The sequence below is a fragment of the Carassius gibelio genome, chromosome A5 (assembly GCF_023724105.1).
Source record: "Carassius gibelio isolate Cgi1373 ecotype wild population from Czech Republic chromosome A5, carGib1.2-hapl.c, whole genome shotgun sequence".
NCBI lineage: Eukaryota > Metazoa > Chordata > Actinopteri > Cypriniformes > Cyprinidae > Carassius > Carassius gibelio.
Window position 1 is genome coordinate 17,136,255 of NC_068375.1, and position 24,485 is coordinate 17,160,739.

At 35.4% G+C, this 24,485-nt stretch overlaps 1 protein-coding gene across 3 annotated transcripts in view; it reads right to left on the reverse strand.

Annotated features, from left to right (window-relative positions):
* Positions 1 to 24,485, reverse strand: part of LOC127998696 (ras-specific guanine nucleotide-releasing factor 2-like) — a 52,599-nt gene that overhangs the window by 21,492 nt on the left and 6,622 nt on the right. For all 3 annotated transcript variants that reach the window (XM_052592130.1, XM_052592129.1, XM_052592128.1), the window contains exons 2-10: positions 12,023 to 12,129; positions 9,989 to 10,136; positions 6,526 to 6,615; positions 6,094 to 6,347; positions 5,364 to 5,443; positions 4,846 to 5,039; positions 4,210 to 4,319; positions 3,333 to 3,451; positions 1,723 to 1,883 (exon numbers count right to left, since the gene is read on the reverse strand). In XM_052592130.1, coding sequence (XP_052448090.1) covers positions 1,723 to 1,883; positions 3,333 to 3,451; positions 4,210 to 4,319; positions 4,846 to 5,039; positions 5,364 to 5,443; positions 6,094 to 6,347; positions 6,526 to 6,615; positions 9,989 to 10,136; positions 12,023 to 12,129 — 1,263 coding nt within the window. The remainder of the gene's footprint in view (positions 1 to 1,722; positions 1,884 to 3,332; positions 3,452 to 4,209; positions 4,320 to 4,845; positions 5,040 to 5,363; positions 5,444 to 6,093; positions 6,348 to 6,525; positions 6,616 to 9,988; positions 10,137 to 12,022; positions 12,130 to 24,485) is intronic.

A 24,485-nucleotide genomic window follows, 5' to 3' on the forward strand; every position in this document is an offset into this window, starting at 1 on the left:
ACTGGGTCAGTGGAGAAGACATTTATTATAGTGAATTAAACAAACCACTTCAATATTTATTGTTTAAAAATTAGGTAACACTTTATAATAACGGCAAACTATTAATCATTAATTAAGCATTAGTAAACAGATAATTCATAATTTATAAAGCATTAATAGACAGTAATAATCAGTTTATAAAAATAGATATAAATGCTTTATTCTTGATTTGAAAGCATATCTATAATGTGTAATTTCATACTTTATTCATGATCAATTTATCATTTCTTAATGAAGTATAGCATTATTTACAAACCAGTTATTTAGGAGTTGCCAGTGATTCATAAGATCACAAGAAATGTAGAAAATTCAGGTAGTTATAAAGCATTTAGTAGTGGTCAGTTAACTATTTATGTGAGCTCATCTAAAGTGAGGACTAGTTATGCCTTGTAAAGCATTTATAAAGGATATTTAAAGGCTCAGTTATATTCTAAACAAAAAACAGAAACAAACACAACACAGTGATACAAAATATAGAAATATTAACAGCCTTTAAATCTCATTTGTAAAAGCTTTACAAGGCATAAATAGTCCTCACTTTAGATAAGCTCACAAAAATAGTTAACTAACAACTACATGAATTGACCCTGAATTACAGTAGAAATACATGTTAATACACCATTTATTAACACTATAAGTAACTATTACTATATTTCTGAATAAAAAGATGTATGAATGCACATTTAAATAGTTTATTAATCATTTACTTACAATTTCTAAGTGATCTTATGAACCACTGACAACTCCTTAATAACTGGTGTGTAAATAATGCTATACTTAATTTAGAAATGATAAATTGATCACTAATAAAGTATGAAAAAACAATTATTAAATATATTATAGATATGTTTTTAAAGCATTTATATCTGTATTTATAAACTGCTTATAAATGTCTATTAATGCTTTATAAATGATGAATTAACTGTTTCCTGATGCTTAAACAATGATTAATAGCATGCAGTTATTATAAAGTGTTACCAAAAATTATTTATATTAATTGAAGCATGACAATATGATTTATTTGAGTGTATTTAACATGATAATTGAGCCTTAACAAGATAAAAACCAAATATTTGATTCCAAAATGGATTCAAATTTAACTTCACACTAATCACAAAATGCCACTAAAAATGATGCCTTTAAGAAATTATATAAACAACAAAATTATCCTGTGATCTACAGTATGTATTTACACTGCTAGATTGTTAGTAGTCAAAATAAATAAACTGTGTTAAGAGGTTTTTTTTAAACCCTCTTAGTTATACTGATATTTGAAGATAATGAGGAAATTCAGCTCCAGAAATTGTGTGAGGATTGACCCAGTCAATTAAAATAGCTAAAGAACCTCACAGAAGTGTGAGAGGAGTAATATGCAAAAATCCAGACAGGGCTGTAGGGACTGAACAAAATTAACAGGGGAAGCACAAACCTCATTACACATGATTAACCTTTTGACATCATTACCATGATCAAATATTTGCTGCTGGATTCTAAGTTATTGATCTTCAGGGGCTTTCTTCATAATCACTATGTCTTAGCTGTGCTGTCAATATATATATATATCTATATATATATATATATATATATATATATATATATATATATCTTTTTAAGTGACTGGTGTGCAGTAGAATGTCATGTTCAATTGCATTATTATGTGTGCATGTGATGTGTGTAAAATACTTTGAGCAGGTGAAGTTTGCCTCCTGAGCTGCGTGTGCAGATAAGGAAGTGCTTGGTGAAGAGGAAACACTGTCTCTCTCCTTCCTTCTTTACTGAGAGAGAGCCTAGTCGCACCTTACTGAGCTTCCCTCTCTCCACTGAGGGTAACTGGATCAAAGAGCCTGAGAGAAGAGAGAGACAGGCAGAGAGAGAGAGAGAGAGAGAGACAGAGAGAGACAGAGAGAGAAAGCAAAAGTATTAACAGAGTGACACAATAAGCTTAGACAACAGAGCCACAGCAACACAAATTATAAAAGATCAAAGACACCTTTACCACTGAACAAAAGATTACAAGAAGGAAACATGGTGGATTTTAAATCAAGTGGAAAAAATCATATTTAGAAATGATAAGTTCATGAAAAACAAATGTATGCATCCATACATGTTATAACTTCAGGACAACACAACACAGAAACTGAATCTATTTACTAGATTACATTTATAGTACTTATTTACTCAGTGAGTGTATATATACACACACACAAACAATTTAGCAAATTACAATTTGCTTAAAACGTCTAAACACATCGTGGACAGTAGAGTGGAATGCTAACAATCTAATACATATATATACATATAACCTTATATAACAGTTTTGTTTTTTTTCCATATTTGAAAAGCTGGAGAGACTATTTTGACAAGAACTCACTTTAATTATTGCTAAAAATAAACATTTTACAGAGGAAACCATTTGTTTTAAAATTGTACAAGTGTAAGATTTAAATCAAGCACAAGATGACTATGTTAAATTGAAAACTTCTCACACACGAAATGAAGGTTTTCTGTACAATTTAACTGTAACTTTGTCATTGTTAAATAACAGCTACTTTGCAAAGTATGCAGGAATCAGGATGAATAATAAAACAAATAAAAAATTAAAATACAATAAATAAATAAAAGTATATAAATTTGAAATTGAAGCTACTCTTTTAAAATGTGGGGATTATATATATAGATAGATAGATAGATAGATAGATAGATAGATAGATAGATAGATAGATAGATAGATAGATAGATAGATAGATAGATAGATATTTAGATAGATAGATAGATAGATAGATAGATAGATAGATAGATAGATAGATAGATAGATAGATAGATAGATAGATAGATAGATAGATAGATAGATAGATAGATAGACAGAATGCAACATGGAAGTCATAATAATAAATCCTCTCATCTTATGGGGCTTGAGCGTTGCACGTCAAACACAAGAAATGTCAACGAAAGAAATTGCTTTTCCTGTCACTCATGCTGCAAAAGAACATGAACTTTATTATGGTGAGCTGACGTCATTTCCTATCCCATACATTCCATGTAAAGACCCCCCAAATTATCCCTGGTTTTCTGCTTCTCCAGTACAGGGTTGGATTCTAATACATTAGAAAACACCTCAACTGAAAACATCAGAAATTCTGTCAATCCTGAAAACAATGCTGTCCAACTGTGAAACCATGAATTATTCAGAAACTGAGAGGATCAAAGCAAGGCTGTCACTGTCACTCAGGTGTTAGTTCTGCTTAAAGCAGCGTGTCAGGCAGATGGCAGCTCGAAGTGTTAACACGACTCACCTTGTCTCACAAACGTCTGGCTGGTGTCAAGGAGGATGTCACAGCCCTCCACGATCATGCGCTCAATAGCCAGGTTCTTACGGATGTTTTCTGTATCACTCACTTCATCGTGCATCACCCTGAAACAATGCAAACATGACACTTGTGTCACAAATGAAAACGTGAGAAATTCACCTCCTTACTTTTAGCCACTTGAATTCTCTGCCAAACTGTAAATGAACATGTCAGGGTATAAGAAGCAACTACTGCATAATGCCAAGGGCAAAAAACAGAAGGAAATTCACTAAGCCTGCTGAAGTACTGTCTATGGGTTTTGACAGAATTTTTTAAATTAATATAATTCATTGAATAAATATAATTCAAATGCAAATCAACTACAATATTATTTTAAATTGAATCTATAATATAAAATGATTAGAAAATTCTGATGGTCAATCGGCTTATGTACTGATCAGCAGAAATTGTTCTCTTTTCAATGAATTTGAATTTACTGCTGAATTCTCTGTTTACCACCTGCTTTTTTCAGCGGAATTAGTAGAATGTTCAATCTACTATCTACTATCAATATATTACCTATCTACTATTCAATCTAAAATCTTTTTTTTTTCATACAATGGAAGCCAATGGTCCCCAAAACCAAATGGACCCCAAACCAACATCCTTCAAAATATCTCCATTTGTGTTTCACCGACGAAAACGAGTCATGCAAGTCTTTTATTTTGGAAAGCGGATTAATTTTAATATTTTTATTTATTTATTTTTGGGGGGTGAGCTATCCCTTTAAACTCATTGTTAAGCAGGATTGCAGTTGGTTAGTGAATTAGGCAAAGGTGTTTGCAATGACATACAACTTCGGCCCTCACTGTGGTTTCTTTACCTGGAGAGTTCTTCCAGTTTAGACTTGGCAAACTCTAGACTTTTCCTTTCCACATGCTCATGAGGTGTATGAGCCAGTAGCTCATGGAGAGTGATGATATAACGAGGGATCTGTCAATCAATAGTATAAAGAGAGAAACACTGTAAAGTTTAAAAGCGTGCAAAGAGAGTGAGAGTTGCCTGCATAGAATCTGCGCCCACAGAATGTCTGTCTATCAATCAATTTCCATACGTCCCTCATCCCTTTCATGTTCATTCAATTGTGTCTAATTTGACAATGCATTCATCCAAGAGTTTAGTACTCTCTGAAACAATTAAATTTTGCAGATTTTACCCCAAAAATCACCTCTAATAAGGTATGCAGTTTCAGTCTGGGTCTCGATTTCAGAAACCTAAAAAATATTACTTTGAATGTTTGAGAAATTGAGATACATCAGGCTTCTACAAGTGCTAAATGAGGCTCTAAGTGAGTGAGTTTGAAGAGCTCGCTCCAATGGTTTATGGAAAATAAATGTCTTATTTGTAGAAACACAAGTCAGCAATTCCCAGTGGCAGTTTAAATTAATTGAACACATCAAGCTTTTGAGTGATCAGGCTGGAATTAAATAAGACACTAATGAGAGTGCGAGAACAGCACCTGAAACATGGGGTACGTGAGGAACGTTTCCAGCATCCTCCCCTCACACGCAGCGTTTGATTCGTACTGCTTCAGGAGTTTGTCAAAGTCCCGATTCTGCTTACAGTTGGCCAGAACTTGAAGACTGTACTGGTGGTTCCTCACAAACTCCTGATAGATGTTCAGCATTGGCAGCAAGATATCAAAGAGATCCGCTTTAAAAGAGAAAACAAGTCAAAGTCATTTAAAACTGGTTCTTTTAGTCATAGCGGTGTTTGAAAATGCTTATCCTGGGTTTAATATGTTGACGTTTTTGGCATTGTTGCAGAAGAGTGCGTGTCTGTATAAGGTGAGATAGCAGAGAGTCAGACGTCACTGATGGGTTTGATTGAGATGCTGTGCGTCAGCAGAAACAGCTCGTCCTTGATGTTAGTGTCACCCTGCAATGTGCTGTCTTTGTTGATGGGGTGTTCTGAATAGCTGCTCTTGAGTGCGGTAATTTGCTTTCTGAGAGATAAAATGTAACAATCATGACATACCTAGGATCAGTGTGGGCCAGTTTGCTATCCTCGCCTTCAGTCCCTGATGGAATATTTCATGTAGAAACATGATTGTCTCACTGAGGACAAAAAAAATTGGTTGCAGTTAGGTTAAAATGCAGCACAACATTTAAAAAAAACAAACATTTGTAGTATGTTTTATCTAGGTTTAGAATACCAATAAATATACTTGGAAGAGATTTTTCAAAAACATAAAAATACCAAAACACAGCCATTTCAATTTTCAACACTTGTGGATCATTATATACACACACGCACACACACACACACACACACACATATATATATCTCGCTGGACTTGTACATGAGTGCTCTGTATTGTAAGTGCAGTGCTGTACCAGGTGAGCTACAGAGCAAGCTTACCATGTCAGAAAGTCATACATATGGAGCTGATTATTTATCTTATCATCAAAATATATGTTTTCACAATCATGAGAGGTTTTGAGGTTATAACATAGTATAGTGCACAGAAACATGCAAAAATAAGTCTTTATTAGTTGATAATCTGTCCCTGTAATCATTACTATTGTGAAAAGGAATAAAGTTGTTACTGTTTTACTGCTAAAAACTGCAGTGATAAATATGTTCATGTACATGTTTGAGTTTTGCAACAATGTAGACTGTTTTTTCAAATGTGCCTTTGTTTTAGTTTTTTTGAAAGTGTGGTTTTCAATACCGATTGGATGCTAAAGAAACCAAACTCACACACCTGTTAAGGAAGATGCTACTGACATCATCGTGGTTAATGGGTGGTTTCTTGGAGCTGGCGGCCATTCTGAGCGGCCTCAGGAAGCAGTTGACCAGGATGTAAAGCTGATGGACGTACTCTGTCTCAGCCTCCACCATGTTGAAGACGATCTGATTCCTCTTCCTCATGCTCTCAGCATGAGGAGAACAGATGTAGTCCTGCACAATAATCTTCCATTTCCTTCTACAAAGCCACCCTCGCATGAAGCTCTGGACCTACAGAGACAAAGAGTCTAGGACTACGTTTTTTGGTCACAGTTTGATCAATGAGGGAAACTTCATGAACTTCGAAAGCCAGTGGCCAAGGTTAAATGTTTAACAAGCCCATATGGCAGCGGTGTTTGGATGAGCATATACCTCTGGCCATGTAGGCAAAAAGGTTGAAGTTCTTTACCTTTTTTATTTTTTTAATATCAGGATCCTCCTCTTCCTGGTATACGTGGTAGGGACGCATTCTTTCCTTAGTTTTGTTCAAGGCTATAATCTTTAAGAGAGAACAATATCATGACTTAGCATTACAATGTTCAAAACACTTGAGAAAGGAAATTGGTGGAGGTGACTGTCAAAACGATTAGGCAGCAAATGGTTTCTGTGATTATAATTTGGTAAATCAGATAATGCTGGGGTATTTAACGCTCATCCCTCTCAGTGAATAATCAGTGTGTCATAAATGTGGATCACTGAGACCCTGTGTGGGTGCTGGCACATCAGATAACCATCTTAACTTCCTCTCCATGGACTATTTCCTTCCTTCATTCAACAGCCTTCATCAAAAAGCTCTCTCACCAAGACTTTATCAGCCATTTACTTTGGATGCAAATAGGCTAAATGCCCCACAGCATATCTCCCAGCATATGTGGTCCACAGGCACAAACTAAAGACTTTAGTTTATTGAAGTGCTGTTATACACTCAAGATAATAAGTAATGATCATGCTTGTTTTTGTTTTTGTGTTAGTTTGAAATATATATATATATATATATATATATATATATATATATATATATATATATATATATATATATAAAATATTTCATATAATCTGAAGTATTTTATCACTAATCTCTTCAAGTTGATAATGGTTAAAGAGTTCATTCACCCAAAAATGAAAATTAGGCCAAATATTATTCACCCATCAAGTCATCCTTGGTGTATATGACTTTCTTCTTTCAGACGAATCCAGTCGGAGTTATATTAAAAACATATTCTTTGATCTTTCAAGCTGTTTAATGGCACTCAGTGGGTGTTGCATTCATCAAAAGAAAGCCAAAAGAAATTCAATAAAAAACACCCATCTTTATCGTTGAACAAAGGCCTCTTGTAGTGAATCGATGCATTTTTGTAAGAAAAATAAACATATTTAAAATGTAATAATCAATTTAATCTAGTTTGCACTCACTGTTGTACACGGAAACATCTCCGGGTGAATGACGGAATGGAGGTCGGCTTTGTGCATGCGCCGCACAGAAGTGACAAACATGGAAGCGTAGGGGACAGATCAAATCAACGGTCATTAATTAGAAGTACAAAATGAGGATTTGTAAAGAAGAGTGTTGGAGTATTTCAGTATAAGACAAGAGGAGACTGGTTTTCCTTTGTTAAAGTAAGAAAACATTGCTTCCATTGCTTCTGTTAACAAACGTTGGTTTTCATAAGACTCACCGGCACATGCGCAGCTCTGACCTCATACGTCATCCGCACGGAGCTGCCTCTGTGTACAACTGTGGGCGCAAGCTACATTAAAGTGATTATTACATTTTGTTTATGAATCTTTTTCTTACAAAAATGCCTCGATTCGCTACAGGAGGCCTTTGTCCACCCCACACAGCCATGTGAGACACTTTTTTTTAAATGGATGGGAACTTTTTATTTCACTTATTTTGGACTGAAGCACTGCAACACACGCTGAGTGTCATTAAACAGCTTGAAAGATCAAAGACAATTTTTAATATAACTGGATTCGTCTGGAAGAAGAAAGTCATTTACAACTAGGATGACTTGAGGGTGAGTAATTTATGGCCTAATTTTCATTTTTGGGTGAACTAACCCTTTAAGTTTCTTATTCTAGTTTTACTGCCATCATATACAAAACTAATGTTTTTTTTTGTTTAGTTTTTTTTGTTTTACAACAATACAATTTATACTGAATTTCTATAATAAAACAAATAATACAATCACTTACCAAAATACAGCATTTACACAGAATACATAGTATTTGTGAATATATTGGCTTTATATTATCTTATAATGTTTTCTACAATAGCAGGGTGTGAGCCAGTAGTAGTTACTGAAATTTGCTTCCTTTTTAATTGTATCCTTATAAAATATTTATAACTTACAACAAGTTTGAATGCTGATGTTTTGGTTCAAAAGTTTCAAATAAAAAATAAAATAAAATAAAGAACTGCTTTTATGGCTTCATCATTTATTCATAAAATATTACTTCTGATATAATCATGACAATACAGCATAAGTGGATTTTACTTATATTATTTATAATATACACCAGACCTATGTCTATATAAATAAATAATAGTGCAAGGGGAAAAAAATGTGATAACAACAGTAGTTAGAACAACAGAATAACAGAATGAAAGAATTTCAGATAGATAGATATAGATAGATAGATAGATAGATAGATAGATAGATAGATAGATAGATAGATAGATAGATAGATAGATAGATAGATAGATAGATAGATAGATAGATAGATAGATAGATAGATAGATAGATAGATGGATAGATCTTGTCTTTTGTGAACACTGAGCAGTAAATGTACTGTAATCAGCTTAAGTGAGATTTCTTGTTGCTTTACAATGATTAGGTTTACATTGACAACAATACTCTGATTTTAATACGATTAAGACAATACTCTAATTAAGAATCTACCATGTAAACAGAGACTTTAATCCAGCTAAAGTCATAAATCGAAGTAAAAAATAATCAAATTAAGACATGTGGAGTATTCCTATTTTAGTTGTATTACTGCAGTGCAGAATAGACATGCAAACACCTTATTCACATTATTACCAGTGTGTAGGACTTTTTGCTGCATTATTTGACAGGATACACACACGGCAGTGGTCAACCGTTTGACAGCAAACAAAAGAATGGCTTCAATAATGCCGTTGTTTGTTTGCATGTATAGCATAAATTAAAAAGGAAACACCCAAAACTGTATATGGCATCATAATAAAGACAAACTATATGATTATATGTGAAATTGTGAAGAGGACGTCAGATGGCGTCGCGTGGTGACGTAATGATGTGTGCCATTAATCAATCTGTGTACTACAACATGTAAACCAGGAACATGTAAGGGATATTCTAAGAGCAACTAATGTAAACACCTTAACTGTAACACAGTCTTATTCAGAATAAGTTAAATAATTCGACTACTGATGTCCATGTAAACGTGGTCATTGATTTATACTCTAAATCATGCGTTCACATGCCATTGACCCTGCAATGTCAATAATGGGGCTTAATTCTCATCCCCATGGTGACTGGTCCAATGGGGAGGATAATTCCCTGGTAACACAACTAGGGAACAGATAAGAAGCAGAGCCTGAGAGATGCTCTGTGGCACACTGGGATTGAATATGTTGCTGGTAACCTTAATTTGCAAAAGCAATATGAGAAAAGTAAACCTATGGTTAAACTCCAAATCAGGATTTTGTCAGTCTGTATAATTCACAAATAATTTTAGTACATAGGATCATTAAGTAATGGCGACACTTTTGAGACCTGCACTGTTATCATATTAATGGAATCTAGAGTTGTTTACTGATTCATAAAATTGGACTACACGTTGGGAAACAACCCATTAAATGGCACAGCTCAAGCATATACAGTTACCTCAGCTTTAAGCCTCTCAATCTCTGTGTCTTGGTCTTCCAGTTGTGTGCGGAGCTGATTGGCTGCCACCTTCTCTGTCTCCACAATCTGCACCAGATGGATGTACTTCTGCATGAGAACCTCACGCTCGATGATGATGTCAGAGTAGCTGAGATGAAACCGACAGGGTTACTCTCAATGAAATCTTAGAATATAAATGTACTGTATGCCTGAGTTTATTTAGCCGGGCACAACAATAAAGATGTCCAGTTGACAAAATTGCTTCTATCAAGCATCTGGTGAACTTGTTACATAACTTGATCTTGTTGATCATGTACATGTGTTTTTCAAAAGTCACTTGCTTACATATAGATTCATGTTGTAAAAATTGCCATAATAAGATTTTATTAAAACACTGGTTACAATGAAAAATTATAAACAACTCTTCCAGTGAAATCATGTTATTCTAATTGGCGTGATGGATTTAAATGATTGATTTAATCATTTCCAGATATATTTTAACAAAAGAAAAAATACATTTTAAATGAAAAACTACTGAAACAAAACTACGACTCATGCATATTTAAAAACATGTTAACAACTAAAATATGGCACCAAAAATATATAAAATAAGACATTATCATTTTTGTTGTTGTTGTAGGGCTATTTAAATCATCAGGAGGCGAAGTATAAATATGCTTATGGTGCACTTTATGCCACAATTGTGATGCACTTTCCTTTACGTTTTGTCCATAACTGATTTCCAGTTGCATTGTTGCATTTAAGTGAACAATGTCGGCTTGTATGACTGAAGGGCAATGTGGCCTGTCCAGATGTTCACAAGCACATCTGCTCATGGGACACCAATAATCCGTTAGATTCAGCGATCTCCCCAGTGACGCAATACAAATGTACACTGTGGATCGAGTATAAATCTGTATAAGGAGTAATAAATCTCTGGAGTGTCAGCATGTGAGTGCCTTAAATCTCTATGGGTTTGTGTGTCTGCAGAATATTATGTGCATGTGTGATTCTTTGTGCGTAAATTGCCAACAGCAACAAACCATTGTCATAACATCATTAATATTTTTTTCCCCACATAGACTTAAAACTGTATTTATTTAATTGTTTAAGATGAAGTGTAAAATTATTTCAATGCATGCACACACGCACACTCACACACACTTCATCTCTATCCTAGCTTATTTCTTAATGTAGCTTTCTAATAAAACTAGAATTGTATACTATAAATGTTATTGGCTCTGCAGTGAATATTTATTTTTCTATATTTTTTCCAGGCAAAAAAAGCTATTGTTAATAATCTAGTGGTAAATTACAGCAACAAAAAAATATGGAAAATGAATAAGCTTAAAGAAATTAAAAGGAAATGAAGAGGAAGTAAATAAAATCTAATTAAATTAAATTAAACTTCCTACAATCCAATCCTGAAATTGCTTAGGGAAAAAAAAAAATATTCCAGCTTACCAAAAGAAAACTGTACTACTTGATTTATACATGCATAACGAACAGCTAAGATGCTAAAAAGTTTTTAAGTTTCTAAAAACTCTTATTTTGCCTAGGACACCAAGTGAGAAAGGAATAGTGCATCCTCAAAACCAAAAAAAAAAAAAAAAGAGTGATGCCCCTGGCAACAGTGTTTCCACTGTCTGAAACTACAGCTTAATATTATGTCTTGCTCTAAGGCAGATCTGTGATACAACAAATAAAGCAGTTTAAGCTTTCTTTAGAGATTTGTCTCTTTGAGATGAGATGCATAAAACATGACTGCAAAGTTTGATCTTAGGCTGTACATCTGAGCACCAGGGGGAGGAGGACAACAGTGCTGTCAACCTCAGTGTGGCTTATTTGTTGCTGTGCTGCTCTGCAGTGACAGGGATAAATGCACAATGCACTTGACTTAACCCGCTCTGATATGTCTTTCTTATTATGATGATTTTATTCTTTCAGCCTGAGAGTAAAGCTTCTTTAGCGCTGATAAATATTATCCTAGACTGAGCAGGATAAAAAAAACAAATACACATGCAGTCACAATACCTGGCCTGCTGGATGGCCTCCACCCATTCGTCACAGTCTGACTCCTCCTCTGTCCGCAGTTCCAGAGGCTTCTGTCCATCATGCCCGAAGATGACCAGGAAATAATGCTGAAGAGGTAGACAGACAGATACAAACTGAACTGCAGAACTTCAAGCCTGTGTGTGCACCGTTTAGGTTATTTATGAGGACATACATTTTATAATGACATGAGTATGACATAAGTATTACAATGTGAAGGTGGTTTATGAAGACTTCCTGTGTCTCTGTAAAAGGCTTAAAAAACAAAATGCAGAAAGTTTTATATGAGGGGTAGGGTTGGTGTTGGGGTAAAAAATACAGTTTGTACAGTATTAAAAACATTATGAACATAAGACACATATTCCAACAAGTGTGTGTGCCATAAACCTGCTTAACTTCAAACTGTACTATACTGTACATTAGAGTCCTATTTTAAAGCATTACAGGCATTTGTTGTTGTTGTTGTTGAAAAATCTATTTGATGCTAACTACTTCATAGCAAAATAGCTTGCATCAAAGTAGTATGCATCAAAATTCAAAAACTTCACATCTTAACTTTCTCAACTGTATTCAACAGTAAAAATCAAACAATGTTACCATCTTGACATAATCTGTTGAATCGGTTTGATTATTTTTAATTATTACCTAATTTTATTGACTTTTTTATATTTACTTACTAAAAAAAATATTTTGTACCTGTTTTACATATTTTTGTAACAACCCTCTTACCATCTGTTATTTGTCCTATTGAAAATAAATAAATAAATAAATAATAACATTCCTTAAAATTGTGACACTCATGACCACACACACAATGTGGATCCTTTTCTGCACCTGTTCTGTATTAATGAACTCATAGAAACATCAAGCTTTTGCTGCCAACACACAGATGCTGACAAGCTCTGTGAAATGAAACAGGTACAGGGTTATGAAAGCCAGAGCTCTGTGTGGCTTGAGGCCATCTGAAAGGCAAATAAACACATGCAGCCACTTAATAGCAGGTGTGAGAGGAGTTGAATCAGCTATTGTCATAATGACCTGAGGGGAAATGCATGGTGTGAGCTGGTTAGAATGTATGCTTTTATAGTGACATTCATAAGCAGCTTCACAAAGTGTAGAATGTAACATGCATTTCATTTTAAATATATTGTTTTGTGTTGTTTCACAGTTATAGTCAAATATGGCAAGTAAGACCAGAATAAATAATATGGAAGAAAATAAGGTTAAGTAGCCTGTATAAAGAAATAAGAGGGAGCATAAAGGAAAGATACAATGTAAAAAAATAAATGAATAAACAAATAAATGAAAAAAAGAATAATTAATTTCATTAAACTACCTACTTGAAAAAATGTCATTATCATTTAGTCATACAATCTAATCCAGACAGCCTATGAGAGGAGTGCAGAATTTGGTATATACATCAAAATTAAAAGCATTTAGCTATTTTATATATAGGGGGATGAACTGGAATCCCTTTATAACCTTAAAAACTGGTGCAACTTCAAAGACATTATTCATGAAATATCAACTGCATCAATAACCATAGCCTGACATGTACTTAGAAGAAGAAGAAGAAAAAGAAAATAATTGTGGCTTGGCCTTTTTCAAGCAGAGACTGACTCGGAAAGAAATAATCAGAGTCTAAATACATGAAAGCTGATCATTTCCATCCCTTGGTGCCTGAATTAGCATACACTTAAAATCCAGTGGGAAATAAGTCTAATATATATAAATAATTAGAACTATTTTACATCATTTCATAAGGCATTGATACTCATAGAAATGCAATCTGCTAATTCAAAGGTTGAGGGGTCAGAAAACAGAACATATTGTGTTTGTTTATATGACATTTCCATTTATTTCACATCTGCAGCCGACACTAATGAAACAAGCTACTTCAGCTGGTCATGCAACAGTAAACACAGCGAGCTCCACTCGTTGCTCTTTGAGTCATCGCTGGATTTGCGAGAAGGAGACAAAACACAGTGCACACAGTTGAGTCAGTTTGTGACAGCCATTCACTGTATATGTCAGAGAACTGTTTGATTTAACAGATGTGCATATGAGTCCAGTATATATACTGTATATGTGTACATATATAAAAACAAAACTGCAGTTAAAGTCAAATTCACGGGATTAAGCGCTCAGTGTTTTCTAGCACAGACAGGCATGAGAGGCCTTATGTAACCCTCCCCAGATCTATTTACAGTCTCTCAGGCTGGTTGCCTTTTGACATCCACCTGCAGTCCTCTCTGGGCGTTTAAGTTGCATGTAAACAGAAGGATAAAATCAGCACCAGGTATTCTTACATACACAAAACCATCTCTACACTCTCAGAAAAAGGTACAAAATTGTCTCTGGGGTGTTATCCTTTCAAAAGATACAAATGTACTTTTAAAGGGGTCATGATCTGGCTTTTATTATTTTATACTCTTGTCTGAGTTCCACTCAGTTCTAATGAGTTCCATGATGTTTACGTGGTTTCTACATTCAAAAACATCAAAATTGATAAATAATTATTATTTTTTTATTGCTTGGATGCTCGATCCGGTTTAGGATAACGCTTCTGTTAATTCCCTACTACCCACATAGCAAATGGACTTTGCCCAAATGTGGCCTCAAGTTGACACTGCTGGCCTCCTGTCGGCAATGGCATGTACCCTTTCAGCCAGAGCTGGGCCATGTGTGGCAATGATGGCATGGCGGGGATCAGGCAAACAATATTAGGGCTGATTGTTGGTGGGAGGAGTGTGGCCCAGATCAGTCCAGTGATATGTGGCCCAAATCAGGCTAAGATCTGGCAGCATATTATGTGACCCATGATAAACAAGATAAATACAATATAGCATGATAATGGTTAAATTATCACATACATTATTTTTTTAAATATAATCTTTGAAATGGCAAGTTGAAACAGAATGAAACATTATCATTTCAAAATAAAGCAAATCGGTCAAGTGCATTAAACTGCACTTCATTATAATTTTATTAAATTTTATATTATTATTAATGGTACGAAGGATCTTTGAATCCTTACATGAAAAGAGAGACAGAGAGATAATTTAACCATTATCATGTAATATTTATTTGGTTTACCATGGGGCACACACTGATCTATAATAGAGAGTGGGGGCACATCATTTTTATAAGTATGCTGTCATGCACAAGCATTAAATAAAATGGTTATAAAAGTCTTATTTTTATTTAAATCCTCTGTATCCAAGTGATGCTCAAAGTGAAAAAACAGATCCAAATTCAAACCATTTATCGGCGATATGTATCTCTTTCATCTGTAGCTATAGTAACTATTTAAACATTTGGCGTTAAGTTTTACAACAAGTTTTATGGCAGCGATATCAAGCGCTCACTGGCTCTAGTCGGTATCCTCATAGATTGAGACATGCCGTGTTTCCGGCGATGCGTGTTTTGAATGAGAAACACGCGCCTTGACTGAGTGGATTGGGATAATACTGTCAGTGTTTAACAGCTTAAATTATGCCCTGCTCCTCGCACTACTATTATATTATTTGCCAGAGAGGACTATAACTGAAATGTATCTAAGTCTAAATCTGCGTTTAAGTCTGATTTTCTATTCTATCAGTTTAATGTACACTATTGGCATAGTTTGTGTGTACATTACCAAAGCATGTCACAAAATTAATGGTGATTATAGTAATACACAATGCAGTAATATGAAATATTGGTCTGGGCTGTATAAGGCTCAGGTGTGGCTCAGATTTGGGGATTCTGGTTTACCTGAGGCTGAGAATTGACACCAATAATAAAACCCGTTTTGGCCCAGTTCAGGGTCAGTTAGGGGTGATTTGGGCCAGTTATGGCCCTTGTCTTTAATCCAGTTGTGGGCCACTTCAGGATCATCATTCTTTGCAGCACTTGGGCCGAGGGAAAAGTGATTGTTTGGCCCGGATCTGGGCCAGAAAACATTTGCTATGTGGGAATGTCATGCGGGAATCAGTGGGCGGGGCTACATAATTAGGAATTGATATTGTTCTGTGGAGGCGGTGTTTAACCTATCTATCATATATACGTCATAGGTAGGCTCATTGCAGGATCTGGTGTTCACTGGGCCTGGTGTCAATAAAAGCTTTTAATACAGTCACAATGACATTTTCAGTTCCCTTTCGAAAGCTACAGTCCATGCTGCGCTGCTCAGCTCATCGTGACCAGCTGTGAATAATGTGTGTAACACGTCGATAGAATTGACCCAGAGGTAATATAGCCTCTGTTGATGACGTCATCGGAGTGCACCCGCAACACGGGGCCATAAATAGATAAGCCACAGGTGCATCATCAGGTCTTTTGTCTTCAGATCATTCTGTGAATGTGTGCGTCAGGAAAATTATTACGTCTGCTACAAATCTTTGTTAGGATGAGACAACGAAACAGTAAGTCTTGTGTTCCTCCATGCTCCCTTTCCATGTCTGAACTGGATATACATGGTTACTGTTTTGTTTGTTGGGGAAGAGCACGCGGTTCTGGCTGTAGAGAAAGGCGAATGCGAGCATTGTGAACTTTTCACAGTGAAGAAAATGCTTCACTCTCGTCTGAACTATTTCCAGACCACAACCATATTATCATTGTGGGGCTCTCATAGGGATCTGCATGACGAGCGAACGACGGGTCCGTCCCTTTCGCATGCTGCATCACTTCATCCACGCATCCCTTCTCGTGACCTCGAAGCTCGCTCCGGTGCTTCTTCAGTTCACGATGGGGAAGATATACCTCTTGGGCTTACCAGGCTGCAGGACAGACTGGTGCTGCGCTGCACACTTTGGCAGTGTTACAGGCATACCAGGCTGACCTGCTGAAGGAGCTGAGTGTGGGCAGTAGTCAACTCTGAGGAAGAGCAGTGCCAGATGCCAGAGAGGCATCTGTGGCTTAATTTGACAGGCATTGAAGAGGCATTCGTCAGTTCTATCCTCGCTGCACTCAAGGGGAGGGGCCATCGGCACCGAATTACACACGCTAAACCTTAACCTAACGCGCTTCTCTCAGTTACTGCCCGGAAACGTACCGTAGTTCACAGTGCATTAACAAATGTGAACAAACACAACTTACATAAAAAAATGTAGTAGCCAAAAGGTTGAAATTATCATTGACTAAAATAAATAAACACTGTATTGTTCATTGTTAGTTTTTTTTCAAGCAAGAGACTAAAAAGTCTTGTGAGCAGCCTTGGTGATAGGTTGAGATAAAAACAGTCAAAACATATAATATACATGGACATCAGAGTTAATACAGAACACAATATTACATCTCCGGAATCATAAGCCTTGGAGTGATCTTTTAAATGGCCTATTACAAGGCTCTAGCGTACACTCATATTTCCTGCGATAACACGAAGCAAGTCATTTGCTCAAACTCGCAACACTTACTATGGAAGACAATCAGATTTTGCACATGATGATGATTTCTGAAGGACCATATGACACTTAAGACTAGAGTCATGATGCTGAGAATGATGCAGATACTCCTGAACACAAATGAACAATGTGGATAAACAGTTGACAGTAGCCATTGACATTAACGGTATTTTTCCATACTATGGAAGTAAACAGTTAGCAAGTGTTGGTTACCAACATTCAAAACGTATACAGGTTTATGACTTTTATGATAATAGAGATATATAAGCTCAAACATAAAGTAAAAACACAAGTCTACTCATGCTTCATTTCAAATCCGAGGACATTATCTGTAAAACTGTATTTTATGGAACATTTTGTAAGACCATGTTGTGTGTGCTTTTAAAGAAGGCTAATAAAGTTAATGGTCCTCTGTAAGCTCTCCTGCATGCTGTTCCCTCATGTCTGGCCTGGCAATCTGCCCCATTCATGATGCTACTGTTCTCGGCGAACCTTTCACACCTCCACCAGGTATGAGACATACTTTAGTCCTCATTATTCCTTCGTCACTATTCTTTTGTTTTATTCAGCCATTATTAGCCTTTATTCTGCCCTTACAAGGTTTACCAAGCCACATTGCTTCGATCACAATATACATTTACTTGCCTATTATCAAAAGTCTTTCTAAAAAAATACAATAAAAAAAATGTTGTGACCTTGAAGAAACATCATGAAGCAAAATTACACCTGTTCTGCAGCTGCATTAGAGCTAACATTAGCATCAGCTACAATTTATGACATTAATAGTAAAAAAAAAAAGTCAAAACTTACTTTAAACCACCATCGAGTGTTTGTAATAACTTCCTTTTACGATCTCATGTGGGATATGGTCATTTAATGTTGTTGAAATACGCTATTTATAGCCTTTTATATCGCTGCACAAATTAGCATTTCAGATGTACACATTATTTAATTGTTATGAAAATAGCCCAAATCTCAACAAACCATACTATCGTAATTGTGTGTTTATTATTTGGATATTTCGTGGGTACAGACATTTCTCTGTGTTTTGTTATGGTCAGATATGAACGTGGAAGAGCAGAGAAGTGTGTGACAGGATGAAAAGGGGCTTGTTATGAGACACAATATGACTGACAAGCGATGGGTGAATAACGTTTCTCTTCTAAACACATCGACACAGCCCTGGGAGCTGCTTATATTCATCAGATCACATAAATCAATGGAGAATGAATAGAAATGATGATTCTGTCTGAGGAAATATGAAGTTAACGTATCTATATATCTTAATGTATGTGCATCTTAGGACTATAAGCCCTTATTGACGCTGTTCAGTGAAGCTATGTAAACACAAATAAACCGCTGCACATGTGACTGTATATGAATGCGTGGTGAATTTATATTCCAAATATGATACATACGGACTTATTATTTTGCATTCCTGACATAAATTACTAAACTACTAACACTGCAGCAATGTTTTATCAAAACAGTGGTCAAACATCGAAGCTAAAGTCTTTAATCTTTCTACTGATGCACAGTTTGTCCAGATCAAGTAAGAGTGTGATATTTTAACGTGCTGTGAAATTGAAACAACAAAAATCTGGGGCCGTTGCCCATCTTTGTCAAGTTAAGGGGTGAATTCTATTTAAAATTTTAATGCCAAACCATACCTTGAGCAAAACAGACTGATACACTATTAATAGAGCTAAATATTCTCTTTAAACAAAACAAATAAAAATAGAGTGGAGAAGTAGCCCACACTGATACTGACCTAGTAAACTAAATCATCAGCACTCTGGCCCTTTACACACATGAGCTCCTTTCAGTGCGGGTGAGAATGGACCAGTGACCCCTCCACTCACAAGCGGTTATGTCTAACTGAAATACTTCCTAGCCTATTTCCTTTGGGGGCCATGCCCCAAAGCACTGAATTATATGAAGAGTCTATTCTGGGCTGAGCGCTTACATGGATGTGGTACACACAGAACGCTCTTGTTTTGACTCAAAGGAGGGCACTGAACTATGCCGCCGCATTAGTGCCAAACCAACAGGCCTAGTGAGCAGGGTGAAGGTTTGGCCCAATACCTCTAAATCAAGTCACAGAACTCTCCACCAATACACTAATTTATCACTCCATGTATCAGCAATAGTAGTTTGCTCTGGAAATCTGCCAAGCCTACAGAAGGGAAAAGCAGAGCGGGTGGGGAAGAGAGACAGAACCTCTTGCATAACATTTCTTAACAAGTGTGAAGCATATTTTTAAACTGTCACTTTACCTAACAAATCTGTTTCCATGACAACACAGTGCTCTGCGTAATAGCGATGCATTCATTACTACCGCTTTATCCATTCAGCACCTTGCCGATCTTCATTTAAACTTCCTCATCTATTAGGCTGACAGGAGATTGTTATAAATATATTTGGCTTTCCTTTAGCAAATCATATTTGCCATGATCTCAGCACCATAAATGACAATAATTCCCAATATGTTGGGGGGAAAAACAGCCTAAGGTGATTTTTGCTGGTTTGATCTGGTTTAAACAGTTTTAACCTGCCAGCCAGCTGGTTCTTTCAGCATGAAAAGCACTCAAACCCCCAATAAAACCAGCAAAACAAAATAAACTGAGACTAATCGGGTCTATATTAAAAATAAAGTTTGTTTATTGGCATTTATGGTTCTATGAAGAACTTTTAACATCCATGGAAACTTTCCGTTGGTTCTTTATAGTGGAAAAAGGTTCTTTAAATCATTCAAATGTTCTCACACCAAGAAAATCATAGTTCTTTTAAGAAATGATCACTGAAAGGTTCTTTGGGGAGCCTAAAATGGTTCATCTATGGCATCCATGCAAACGATGCTTTTGGAACTTTTATTTTTAAAAGTGAATTTTCTATGATTCCATGAAAATTTTTCATTCCACAAAAGTTTCTTCATAATGAAAAAAAGTTTTCTTTTAAATGTTCTTCACACTAACAAATTATTTGTTCAACATATTTGTTCAGAGCCTTCATTGAAACTTCATTCCTCATTTATTACGCTGGCAGGAAACTGTCGTTAGGCTCTGCTTTAGCAAATCATATTTGGCGTGATCTCATACAATAATATGTTGAAAAATAAACAACATAATGGGATTTTTGTTGGTATGATCTTGTTCAAATGCTTTTAGCATGTCAGCTAAGTTGGTTTTCCATCCTGACAAGAACTCGAACCCACCATAAATCCAGCGAAACAGCTTGAGCTTATCTGGGCTGGGAGACAATCTATATCTTTTGGAACCTTTATTTTTAAGAGTATAGGGTGGTTTAAGAACAACACATATTTGTCTTGATTAGCAGCACTTGTCTGTGTCATGCATTTCTCTAATAGGAGGAAGGAAGAAGGGATGGGGTTGTCAGCTTTGCTGTTGGTTTTTCAGGAAAAGTGTTGATGTTCACCGTCTGGATGAAGTAGATGATGCTTTCTGCTCTCACTCCTGCTGGGTGCTTACTGATACTGTTTACAGTCATGCAGTCTAGCTGTTCTCTATGTCTGTAGTTATCTTTGAAGCTACAGCCAGACATAAAGCAGTCAATCACAAAGCAATATTTTTTGCTTTCGTAATACATCTTTGTGGTAAATTTGTGACAGACCGATGCCAGTGAAAGAAATGGAGCAGGTCCTCCCTTTCTCAGGATGGCAGTGCACTCTTTCAAGATTTCAATCAAGTTTTATGGAATCTATTGAAATGTCCTGCCTCAATTATTTCTTGACATGCATGTAATATTTAACATGGAAAATAAAGTGGCCTACCAATAATATTTACTTTGTATTCTGGAGTTACTTAAGGCTGAAATACACTGCACTGGTTTTCAGCCTGGATAAGTCAGCACTAAAGCTTCTGAAAGTCAGAGCCAGTCTGCATATTTTAGGCAGTTGGAGATGAGACAGAAAACTGCACATGGTACAGATTTTCTAGCTTCAGACTACGATCCTGTCTACTGATATCAAATGTTTTAAATTATAAGCAATTTTAAATCAATTATTGTTTCCATTTGCCAAGTGTTTCCATGCAATGAGCTGCATGCTGGCAAACTAATGTGAAGCTCAACTTTGGATTGAGATGTGAATTCTTTGAAAGATGTTTCAAAGAAAAAAAAAGTTGTTTCACTCTATACAGTAAGTGTAACGCATATTAAGAGACTAATATTAGTGTTTCAATATGCAAGACACTAAGTACTGTTTTTTTATTATTCTATTTAAAAAAAAATATATAGTTATATAAATAATTTTTTTTTAAGAACTTAACATTCTAGTTGCAAATTTAGCTATTGAGCAAACATGAAGTGTGGTTTCTATGACTGCTGAGCGTGGAGCAGTTAATGGAAAACCCAGAGTGTGGCTGGAGTGGAGTGATTACAGAACACTTTCAGCAAGAGGAGAAATTGCTGTCACTCCACTTCACTCATACACTCTGCAGAAAAACACCTCAGGCTGGTTTAAGCTGTTATTTTTGGCAGTATAGGAGCATCAAGCTCCCAGACCCTGTCTCTGATCTGTGCCTCCACATGACGAGTTAAACCACACAAGGGTCAGATAGAAATAATTCCGTTTAGTGTTCTCCAGCTGATCACATTATCAACACAGACTATGAACATGTGGTCCATATATATATATATATGATAATAATAAATAAATGAGATACATTTTCAACCATTACAAACATTTTTGCATCCTTTGAGCACACAAAGCAATATCTAAAATTCATAGGGAATTTCAAAAATACATTTCTAAATAAAATGTACAATTGTAAAACTGATGAAATATTCACAAATATTTTTCTGTTTGATTAATGTGCAGCACTAACATTCTTATGAATGATTATGGAACAGTAAGAGTGAAGAGTGTTATAAGAGTGTTGATTGATTTGTACTTCTTACTGGTTTTCACTCATATCTAAGTAAATTCACTTCCTTAAAGGTGATGTGTACAATTTCTGGGCCACCATTTGGATAGCAAAAAAATAATGACAACATTATAACAATGGTCAGCAAAACAATAAGAAGATAATTCCATCATGTGCTCAATACATATGACTGTGTCAACAGTAGTTCAAAATATAATAGTGCTGTCAAAAGATTAATCATATATTAATCATATTAATCATATAAAGATTAATCATATATATATATATATATATATATATATATATATATATATATATATATATATATATATATATATATATATATATATATATATATATATATATGCATGTGTGAGTATTTATATACACATAATATATATACACAGTACACACGCATATTATGTAAACAAAAACTTTTATTTTGGATGCTATTAATCATGATTAATCATTTGACAGCACTTAAATATAAAGCTATATAATGATTGTTTCTGGAAAAAACATACTAAAAATATAAACGCACCTCAGGAATCATAATAATAAAAATGCATTTCATGACTCCTTTAATGAAAAACAAAAACAAATTAAAATCACAATAACACAAGGAACAGCAGGCTTCACATCCCAAAACAATATTTTTTGTGGGGACCTGTCATTTTAATGCTTCCAATCTAGAGCTTATTTCTGAGGCCAATTATCAAAGCTGAACAGCTGGGGAATGAGTTTCTTCATCTCCCCACTTAATCTAGTAAAAAATATAAGAACTTGAGCTGGAAGATTTCCTCACAAAACGTTTTGGTAACGAGGAACACAGGAACAAAATAACTTCCACTAAGAAACTACTGTAGTTTAATGCTGAAATACATCAGTATAATTGGAAAAGATTCACATTATGTCTGATCTCATTCCTCTGATGGTAATGGTGATGATAATTCTCGAGGCAGCATGGTGGTGGAACTGTCATGGGGCATGATAAATTTCATATATTAAAAGTGTATGAATTTGTGATCGTCTGCTTTTATGTGAAGATGGATGAGCTTACATAAGATTCTGAAGAAAAAAAAGATGGTCATGGCCTTGGAAATAGTCTCTTATTATGAATAATTAATGGTAGCTGTTCAATAATAGCAGCTGTTTCACTGTAGACATATTGAAATGTGGCTGCAAGTTAAAATAGATACTGCTCTATTTACTGACACTAGCCTCATGTTAAGTGTGGGCACCAAATCAACCAGACAAACTACACTGCCCCCTTTTTTTTCTTGTACTTTTAAGAGCAACAGTTCTACCCCTTCCTGTGAATAGTAATAAGATGGCCAGCACTGATTCATTAAATGTTCAATAATAACTGCAGTCAGGAGAGCAAATGTATAATCTAATATCATCATGATGTCAATGGTTACGACTCAGAATATATGAGTACACTGTAAAAAAAAATCCGTAAAATTTACGGTAAAAAAAAAAAAGGCAGCTGCGGTTGCCGGAATTCTAACGTAAAATTTCATCAACTTATATAATGTTAAAATACCAAACTATTGAAATACTGAAATCTATTTTGTACCTTTGTAATGCAGTGATAACCACCAAATGCAGATGGTGATGAGAAAGTCAAATAAGGAAACAAAGCCCATCACAAGCAGCTTTTAAATAATAACATGTTTAGAAGGTGCACAGTCTCATTCACACAAGCACTAAACACCATCATGGTGAGACACATTCAACTGAAATACAGGTGCATCTGAATAAATTAGAATGTCATGGAAAAGTTCATTTCTTTCAGTAATTCAACTCAAATTGTGAAACTTGTGTATTAAATAAATCCAATGCACACAGACTGAAGCAATTGAGATGATTTTGGCTCACATTTATCAAAAACCCACAAATTCACAATCTCAACAAATTAGAACACTAGAATAATAGATTCCCTGTGGGGTTCAGGTCTGGTGAGTTTGCTGGCCAACACCATTGTCATTGTCACAATAGACCAATACCAGCAGATGACATTGCACCACAAAAATTCACAGACTGTGGAAACTTAACACTGTAACTTGGGCTATGAGCTTCTCCACCCTTCCTCCAGACCCTTGGTTTCCAAATGAAATAGAAAACTTGCTCTCATCTGAAAAGGGGATTTGGACCACTGGGCAACAGTCCAGTTCT